Genomic DNA, 10,475 nt, shown 5'->3' on the forward strand with positions numbered 1-10,475 from the left:
TATTATGGGATGAGCGTTTACACATGGGAATAGAACAACAAACTCTGAGCTGGGAAAGATGGCACACCACAGTAGGTGGGGGTGCTCAAGCGTTAAATGATCTTCACACTGAATGCGAGAAGAACATACATAAAGCCAGCAATATCCACCAAAGAGATTGCAGGAATGCCGGATTATATGAGTCCAGAAACATTTCAGGAAGGGCTAATGTCGAAACAGATGTTTATGATGTTCTTGTGCTGGAGTTGTCTGAAGAAGAAGGCCCGGTAATCACAACGAGCAGAACAACTACAAAAATATCATAGTGTATTGGATATGGGATTTCTACGGAATGGAAAGATCCTTGACTCTGTCGACTCAAGATTAGATAGGACATTGATAAGATTGGTTTCACTCCTTCCTTATACATCAGTAATGACTGTTTGTACTATTCAGAGATTACTGGCGTTGGAGTGTCCATTAGTTTTCTTTTTATATCAAATTTATAGTGCTATCTACCTTACTTTTAAGTTCAAGGACTGGCTACATGAATTTTGCTTTGAATACAAGAGATCAAACTAATATCAAGCAGAAAATTATTTAAGCTCAAAGTGGAAAATAACAATTGTTCACCTGAAATCCTGTTTTCCAGATACACAGAAAAAATGTTGATGTTACAGTTATACATGTACACAAAATATGTGAAGCAAAAAGAAAAAGAAACTCAATCCACATAACAACTGAGATATAAAGCTACACACACTTGAATACTGATAAGGAGTTAGGGACACATCTTGCAATCCAGAGAAGTGTTGCTGATTTCAGTGCACAGTAATTCCAATAATAGAACAGCAGGGAGTTACCTCTAAATTTTTGGCCGATTCGTCTTCCAGAGAGTTCTGTGATTAATGTAGTAATCTGACCACCATCCAGAGTTGTCTCTTAGAATGAAGGATGCATGGCTGGCCACACAAAAGCAGGTCTTCCGGTGGGCAACTGATATGGATCTGCTTCCCTTTTAAGAACTTTAAGGACAGTCCTCATGGATGACCTCTGATGTGGGTTAGGATGGCAGCATGCTAATCCCAGAATCAGCACATATGCCATATCAAGCACAATCCAGCACAATCACTAAAAATCAGGTGACCGCAAAAAACCAGATGATATTTTTGTTTTCTTTGATTCATATCAAGTCATACTTAAAAGTTGCAAAAGGGATTTTACTTAATTATGTCCGTTATCTTAAAGCTCGATAAAACTCAAAATGAAACATGACAATCTCTAATCAACTCAAAACTAGACGAACAATTGGCATTTCCTTGTCATTTAATTTGATGAATAAATAGAGGCAAACACCATAGGGTATATCTCCCTTCTCATAAACAAGACAACCATGTAATCATAGAGCAGTCAATCTACAAGCTAACTGAATCACAGAAACATACAATTCAGCAGAGATACATACCAAGATTGGCATCCCCTGCATTCCACTACAGATTGATGGACATTTGAAATTGATTGCTCAAATTTGCTACCAAGCCTTCCAGAAACACTATAAGCCGCTCCTGCAGTAGTTGGCAAGCACTATGATTGTTAGCAATCTAAAGAACATTAGCATTATAGTACAAAACCCATGAGAATATTTAGTACATAAACACATGGGCAGTCTTAATCCTAGTTGTGCGAGGAAAACTTGTACCGATCGATCTATTTAGTAACAGTGGGGGACTCTGAAGGAAATTTTTGATCCTACCAAAGACATAGTATTAAATAAATCATCCATCCTTGAAGTAAAATATTGTGGGAGAAACAAATAGCAGAAGATAGATATCAAGGGCAGGGCATGAGAAGAATTACCAACATATAGTTGGTACTTCGGTTATAGGCGGAGAGATGCAGAACCACATAATTTAATGCGGTGAAGCTTGCACCTTCAGTTCACCACCCTCCTCCGGCGACGACGATCCTATTAAATTTGATTTTAACCACGGCTGCGAAATTCAACTGATCATCAGAATCATTTTGGTGTGCTGAAACTGTATGTATAGCTTTTCCGGGGATCTAAACGACGACGTCTTGTGAAATTAACCTAGCTAGATTTTTCTCTATTCACACACCTATATATTTTTGTAAGAATTGTGTTAAATCTTGACAGCTGAAAGTCCACACTGTAAATATTGACAGTTGAAAGTCCGCACTATTAAATCTCAGCCTTTTAATCATGTCGGTGAAGGTTATGTATTGTAATAAACCTTTAGTTAAGATTACTAATATAGTTGTTAATTCAAGAGTTCGGTATTAAAATCGGTGACAACAGAATTTCTTGTGACATTTTTGAGTGCTTGAGTAATTTATTATGACTTTAGAAGATGGAAATGATATAAATTACGGATGGGGTAATCTTAATCGTTGATCTTGCAGAATCTAAGTCAGTAGATTGATCACCCTTTAATCATGATCATTGGATTGCTGGATTAATTGGTTGGAACATCTTGACCGTCAGATTTATGTATAAATATGCCATAGATCAGTCTAGAAAGGGGAGGCTTCCTTTCCCCTCTGGAAGCTACGCATAACTTCATATCGCTCTCACCGACAATTTTGTCAAGATATGAGGGAGACTTCCCGAGGGTTTTGGAAGAGAGAGAGGGACCTACTCGGTGATATATCATTCACCGACTTACCTGAAGGGTGGATCCTTCTAGAAGAGCCTAGTGACCTCAATCTGGAAAGAGAAACCGACAGCCTGAATGGAGGTAGGCGGGTAACTAAATCCTCGAGCTACTTGAGGACGTCGTACGTGTTTACACATAAATTAATATTTTACTGAACAGTAATTGTCTATGTGAATATTAGTTAAATTTATGGTCCACGTCATACCGGCGAGCCCGAAATAATGGGTTTACAAGTGATGGCCCGCCAGAAAGTCATGCGAGTTGGACAGTCCGCGTACGAATGGACTCCGCATAATGGACTTCGCGAACAAGAAGAATTTAATTGCTGGGGGAACACCTCGCCCCGATTTGGAACACCTCGCCTCGACTTGGCATCGCACCCCAACTTGTATATACAAGAGCACGTGCATGGCTTGTGGTCCTTTAATCACATAAGCATCTCGATGGCATCTCAAAGGCATCTCGCCAGCATCTCGCCATCCCCTTGAATAAAGAAAGGAGCGGTGTTTAATTGCATGATCGAGCCGTACGTGAGCATGCATGGAGAGAAGCATATGATCATTCCTACTTCTATATGATTAAGGAGATGTATGATTAAGATGGATTTGGACGGGAGTGCAATCATGTTTGACACATAGACGTGAAGCATATGATTACTCCTAATTCTAGTTGATTAAGGAGATATACATGCAAGCTGTGCATATTTGTTTTGCATACACGTCCAGAGTTATAGTATTTCAATTGAAGAAGGGGACAATTATCCATGCTTGGCTTGAAGGACAACACGTGCATGTGTTGCTTGCATGGGAAGGGGTTGGTTATGTTCCTTAATCATATATACATGATACGTATGCACATCTAACAGGATAAGCTTAGAAGGCCTTTAGGTCTCCACGAAGTGATTTACATCGCCTACGCCACGTTTATCGTTGAAGACTCCTACAAGTCTTTGACATGCTTTGGGCCAATACCTGTGGCCCTAAGTAATTCTATATAAAGGAGTTCGAGCAGACTCTCTAAGGACACACAACAACAAATCAACAACTCAACTCTACAAAATACAATACAATTCTCGACCTAGTCGAACCTCAGACGCTCCCCGGAGCTTTCCTTTCGTTTCCCCGTACGCTCTTCGGAGCTTTCTCTTTCTTTTTCCTCTCCTTCCCAATTGAAGCTTTGCTCGATCCTACGTCGAGTATCGATATTGTGACGCTCAGGCGGACTACTGTAAGTCCTTGCCCAGTACGCAAGGCGAATCTGAAGAACCCTGCGGTGGAGTTGGTGCTCTCTCCATCCTCAGTCGCTTGATTAGAAGCAGAAGGCTAAGCGCACCCCGCTACTACAACCACTACATTCCGCGTCCGCGCGGTGGCACGCCCGCAACAACTAAAAGAGACTTTGCATGCTCAAAACTACTGGTGTGGCCAAAACAGTACGGATATCGTTTTCTTCATTTTGTCATCGTCCACATTTATCTGGTATGGTCTCTTTCATCTGGAGTTGGAGGAGAGAGAATCGAGGGTTGTATATGTATTCGATTCTCTGCTCAAATCGATTGCCAAAGGTAAAATTTAGACTATTGGAATGAAACTATATGGATTCTCCATACCGAGTTCTCAAATATATTGTTTTGAAATACAATAATGAAGGTATAAGAATAGTTGGCAATCTTTTATCTTGCAAAACACCTTGAGATATTGGCATCTGAACAAGAACAAGTGTCACTAACATCCCTTATGGTTTCAGGAAAAACATGTATATGCATATCACTGTTTTTCACAGAGGTTAGCAACTTCGCTTGCTATCATTGTACTGAGTCTTTTGCCCTTGAGATATTGGCATCTGAACAAGAACAAGTGTCACTAACATCCCTTATGGTTTCAGGTAAAATATGCATATGCATATCACTGTTTTTCACAGAGGTTAGCAGCTTCGCTTGCTATCATTGTACTGAGTCTTTTGCTGTCCTAATTTTCAAAGAACCTGTTATATTAGTTAATTAAGTCTTTGTTGATTTTCAAATTCAAATGGACAACTGTGTTGGTGGGAAGTGCCTTGGCGCTCAAACCAGTCTAAGGGTTGAGATCTTTTGTTATGCCAACCCGTGACCAAATGGTTTGATGCTAAAGGCTCCAGCTTGGATTTTATGATACATTATCCAATACAAAGCTGGTCCCTGTGTGATTCAAAGACCAGTCGCTATTGGCTGTGTCAAGGTCCACTAATGGACTGAGTAAGAGGGCTTGAAACCTCTTTGCTCCCTATTTTGAATCGTTCATGTTTTAAGAAATGTCTCTTTGTCCTATTGAGATTGCTTGTGTCATCTCTGTGTTTGGACACATCACTTTCAGTATGGGAGCCAAACACTTCTGTCCAAACCTTTCTAAAAACATATTGAGGTCAGCTTGCATCATCTTTGATGCCTTGTCTGCCTATATATATATAGCTTTGGCTTTGCTCAATGGTTGTTGAAAATTGCCTTATTGCGTTTTCTTTATTGAGTCTAGTTTTTAGCTTGCATTGTTCATGCTGCTCTAAGTCTTCTTCGTGACTGTAAACTTTAGAGCTTGAACTCAAAACTTCTTTCATCAACTCATATCATGTTGCATACCATGAGGGATGTGTAGTGCAACCAACCCAAGAAACGTTCAAGGTTGAATCTGCTAGTGGTTAGCTGAATTCACGAATAACGCTTCTGAAAGTGTTCCATGTTGTAAGAGCTTAGAAACAAGAGAGGGAATAGGTCTAGACTAGTTTGAGACTAGGAAGGATAGCACTGTGGTACTGTATCACTAGAACTATTATTCTTGTAAGAAGTTACTTCAACTTAGTAGAAAGTTTTTGTCTCTCAAGAGTTAGAGACACGCAGTTTTTCTCCCAGCATTCAGGGTTTCTGCGAGTAAAAAACATCCTTGTGTTGTTTCTTTATTTGCTGTAATTTACTTTCTGCAAACTCGCATCCTGTGAATCTGGGATAGCACAAGTAATTGCTATCCTCGGTTACAGAAGTTAACGAAATTCAAAAATGCCTATTCACCCCCCTCTAGGACCTTTAAATAATTAATTGATGCCAATTTGTGATTTCTTACTATATTCCCGATGACATTTGAATTTTTTTTTTCTTTTAATCCAGGGCCGGGTTGTTACGGTCCAGCTTGGGGGTGCCTAAAGCATTTGGTTGGGTCCTTCTTGGGCTTGGGCTCAAGGCTTTGGAGTTTTTCTCTAGGTTTCAGACTATAATTTTGTTTGTTTTTTTGAATAATCACCTATAATCTATGTTACCCATAGATAATAGGTTTTGATTCCCTTTTGATTAACATATTTGCTTATAATCTCTTTTTTGCTTATAGGCTCAATTGTGGAGTGAGTTGAAATGTGTAGGGAGGGTCCTACCCTATACGTGAATCATTTAATCTTATTTGATTTATGTGCCCAAGACATTAGATCGATTGTTGATGTATCTTCTATTTGAATGGAATGAAATACCTTTGATTCAATAAAAATTATTGAATAAAACATTTGAAAGGATGTGAATAGAGAAAAACAGTGGATATTAAAAAGACATTACCAATGGCATGGCCAGAGGAAATTATAAAAAAAACTTATGGATATGTACCTATATATCACACCTCTTTTACATCCCACACCAAAAATTTAATTACTTTCATAGCCAATTTTTAGAAATTTTGTATCATTTATGTGTTGTTCTTTTTTCTAGTCATAAGATAAAAAATTTAATTTCAATATGCATGTTATGTTGTTTATTTCATTAGCAATCGTTTGCATCATAAACCTCCGTTATCAACAATAAAAAAATGTAACATAAAATTCATAAATACTTAACGGAACGTGACAACCTAGAAATAAAAAGACGTAAACATGTCGAAAGTGTTGTCCAATGGTCGTGAGACTCGTGACTCAGAATGAATGACGTCCCGACGGTAACCTGACCAAATGACCCAAAGGGTGAACTTGCTCTAACCGAAAACTACCTAATAACTGAAGCAAAAAGAATCCTATCAGTTCGTGTGCTCACTCAAGCTATATTCCTTCCTTTTTTTTTTCTTTTTTTTTCCATATATCATGACTTCATATGAGATCTCGACTTGGCCACCGGTCATATTCCAAACTCTAGCCTTTAGTTCTGCTAATCTTCTGTACTGGAGACTGAGACAGGATGCGCAGAGAAGCGATGAGACGTATCATATCAGCTCTATCAACAGGAATGGGCTCTCAGTAGTCCCTTGCACAGCTTCATTCCTCGTGTTTCATACACTATCATTTCCGAGTCCATCACAAGCCAATAGGTTTCTCTCTGTCTTCTTTATCTTTATGTTTGTGCTTACAAACTATGCATATATGCATTAGTACACATCAACCTTTCCACCTAGTTTCAAAGCAGAAATTAACATACTAGTGTAACGCATTTCATGTCATCACGTTTTAGAACAAAACTACGTACTGTAATTACTGATGAAAACAAACTACTTGCTATATATAATACAGCTTTGGGTAGAAAAGAGTGTTGTTGCGAAGACTTTTCCAATGGCTCATCAAGAAATGGAAGCGCACCTGAAAGACAAGTTTCTGAACGGCCTTAGTATGAAGGACAAAAGCATCTCCAAGATTCCACGGTACCACCAATTTCAAGATATAAAGAATTTGCTAGAAGTCATGTTCAGCTCATCCACGCCTGCAGATCCATCAGTCAGGGACAAGCTTTACAAGCTCAACAATCTCTTGACCGAGTGCAAGATGCTATCAAGAAAACATTGTTTCAACTCCCCGGAGGAGCTAATTACTATTCACAGAATCCGGAGAGACTTGAGGCTGATCAAGAAGGAAATCCAGGCCATTGTCTCGGAGGAAGCATCAACTCGAGGCAATAGTACTGAAGAACGTAATACTGGTGATTCAAGCTCACCTGATATAGGCATTTTGAGATGGACTACTCGTGCAGTAGATGCAACAAAGGTTTATGGATTTGATGATGAGGTGTTGTCATTGGAAAACTTGCTTCTCAAGAAAGGAAGTGATGTTCATCAGTTCAAGGCTGTAGGCATTGTTGGCAGGGATGGTATAGGAAAGACAACGCTTTGCCAACTGATGTTCAACAAAGAGGAAGTGAAAAAAGACTTCAATCCAAGGATCTGGGTGTGCATGGCCAGACACCCGGATGAAGACAAGGCTGAGGATCTTAAAGTAGCAATTGTCAAAAGAATGTTGAAGTACCTTGGAGTCGAAGAGGCGATAGTCAAGTCGGTTTGTGATGTAAAACCTGGCCTAGAAGGACTGCTATGTGCTCTTTATCTGCAATTGTTAGGAAAGAGGTATCTAATTGTGCTTGATGATGCTAGGGAGACAGACTCATGGTATAAAGAGTTGGATTCCAGTTTGACTCATGATAAGAAATGGGGTGACAGCTTCGGATTTGGATTTCCGAAAGACAGTGGAGGAAGAGTCATAGTTACAAGCAGAAATGAAGAACTAGCAAACATCATGGTTGGGAAGGAAAATGTACATCATCTTGAGCCAATGTTGGACAATGAAAGCTGCTGGGCGATATTCAAAGACTCGGTTATTGACGAAGATCTGTTACCAGCCAATCACTCAACCTTGGAAGCAGAACTGAAATTAGAAGTAAAACAGAAGTGTGGCGGTCTTCCGTTAGCTGCGAAAATGATGGGACAAGCAATGCAGAAGCAGGAAGAAGAGCGTACATGAAGCCAAATGACGGAACAGGCAATGCAGGAGCAGGAACAAGAGAAAACCACAAGTCATCAAGGTATCAAGGATACCCCAGTAACCTAAGTGTATGTCAATTGCATTGTTCCTCAATTACTTTTGATTTTTTTTTTTAGATCAACTAATTTGATCTTGCTAAAGCCTTGTGGAAGCTTCAAACAAATAATGTTTAGATCAAATTAAATGTTACTTTTCTTTTAGATTCATGCTCACAATTGATTGCTCAGCAAAAGTAGCTGTTTAACAACTGTACTAAACATTGTTTGTCTACTTTGTCAAATTGCAAATGTTGCAAATACTAGTAAGTAATACATTTTCTGTTACTTAAATTTAGTCACAGTTTTGTTGGGTACGGTTATCACACTACCACAAAAGTGGGCTACAAACACAATTAGAAATGGTGTGTGTTGTGTTATTGGGCACCAATCAATGGTAGGTATAGGGTTTAGACACGGCCTCTCACACTAGTACTTGATTAGTACCTATTGCTGGTGTGGCTAAGTTAAAACACTCGCTATCAGTTTTTTGGTGACCCATTTTGAGATTACTGTGCGGGCTTTGGTGACTTCCTTCAACACACCGTAATAACATATCAGGTACCCATTTGCATTTGAATTTTTTCGATGATGCATGTGCATTTGAATTTGAATTTGAATTTTATAGTCAGTTTCTGGTAAAGATGCAGATCGCAGCATAACCATGTCAAAGTCAAACGATTCAAAGAAGTTGAAGGTTTCAAGCAGGCCGTGAATTAATGTGAAGGTTTCGATCCAAAATCTCATTCCAGGCAGCTGGTAGTAGAAATTGTGAAGGCTTCAAATACTTACCCTACGTACCCTTTATAATTCGATCAGCTCCACAGACTAAACAGAACAAGCTCGGCAAGAACACTTCAACCCATAAACCAACCAAAACTCAAATCTTTGAAATTTGGCCAATCATCATCATCCTCATTGTACTCGTCCTCCACATCCTCCACCAAGTTCATCTTCTTGTTTCTGCAACACACGCAATCATTATTACACAAAACCCAAGAAATCGAACACAATTTTGGGAACAAACGAAAACCTGAGGGAGAGTCTCCGACGAGCCTGCAACGAGCTCCTCCTTGACGAAGGCCGAGAAATCTTTAGGCGTTGGTCGGATCTGGTGATAGAAGGGGAGATAGACCAATAGATTGAGCTTCTTCTTCCTTCACCTTCTTTGATGAGCTTCTTCAAATCCAGCATTTTGACTTTCTGTTGGTACAAGAATTGTTGGCTATCCCTTTATGATCAAAACACAAGGATACATGCTACATGTTGTAGCCTGGTAGCAAGGACTACTCAAGTGAAGAATGAAGAACCTGACAGATCTCATGTGCATCAGGTAGTTCATGCATGTGCATCACATTCATTCACTAAGGATGGCAGCCGTGCTTGCCATCCCGATTAAACGGATACCCCTGCTGTATCTGTTCTATCTACTGGGTCTGACCATGTGCACATTCAAATGTGTTTGCTTCAGTTTCTGAGTGTTTGAATTTCAAATACCTTTTAGCAAAACATTAGTCTATTCGTACTTGAGCTCCAAGTTAGTCTAGGGTGGTGTGGCAAACCAACCCGTGACCACATAACTTGAGCCTTTGGGAACCAGCTGGGTTTTATGATTCAAAAACCAAGTTTGACAGCTGCCCATGTGATGCACCGCCCAAGCTATCAGCTGTCCTAAGTGTCCTCTTAGGTAAAGTGGTTTTGTAGAGTCTTTATGCTTGACTAAATCTGATCTAGTTTTCCCAAAACCTTTTGTCTTATCCTTTTGGCTTTAGTCTTTCCTAGGAAAGTCTATTCTCAGCTTTTGTCTTGTGAGTGGAGGGATCCCTAGGGTCCTATCCATCCTAGTATTCCAGACAAGCAGCTAGAGTCCAAAAGAATCTTGTTGATGTGGCAAACGTGCTTGCTTCCTCATAGCTGTGCACTTTGTCTATAAATAGAGAGCAAGACCTCTCTTGCTCCTTGGTTGTTGAAAATTGTCATTTGCATTTTCTCCCTTTGAGTCTTAGCATTATTGCTCCTTTGCTCCTTTGCTCTAAGTCTT

General features: G+C 39.6%; 1 protein-coding gene and 1 non-coding gene across 2 annotated transcripts; one reads left to right on the top strand and one right to left on the bottom strand.

Moving 5' to 3' along the window:
* Positions 1-811: 811 nt before the first annotated feature.
* Positions 812-1,991, bottom strand: LOC101307361. Its single transcript, XR_185451.1, has 3 exons — positions 1,837-1,991; positions 1,445-1,544; positions 812-1,058 (listed from the first exon to the last, which is right to left on the bottom strand). It is a non-coding gene; the product is annotated as an uncharacterized LOC101307361 (transcript).
* A 5,208-nt stretch (positions 1,992-7,199) lies between these two features.
* Positions 7,200-8,378, top strand: LOC101309022 (probable disease resistance protein At5g45490-like). The gene has a single exon (XM_004309428.1). The coding sequence runs from the start codon at positions 7,200-7,202 to the stop codon at positions 8,376-8,378; it is 1,179 nt and encodes a 392-aa protein (XP_004309476.1).
* The last annotated feature ends 2,097 nt before the right edge of the window (positions 8,379-10,475 follow it).

Source organism: Fragaria vesca, unplaced genomic scaffold (genome assembly GCF_000184155.1).
Source record: "Fragaria vesca subsp. vesca unplaced genomic scaffold, FraVesHawaii_1.0 scf0512949, whole genome shotgun sequence".
NCBI lineage: Eukaryota > Viridiplantae > Streptophyta > Magnoliopsida > Rosales > Rosaceae > Fragaria > Fragaria vesca.

Bases quoted from the DNA above. Each gene is read 5' to 3' on its own strand.
- LOC101309022 (XM_004309428.1), top strand. From the start codon at position 7,200: ATGGCTCATCAAGAAATGGAAGCGCACCTGAAAGACAAGTTTCTGAAC.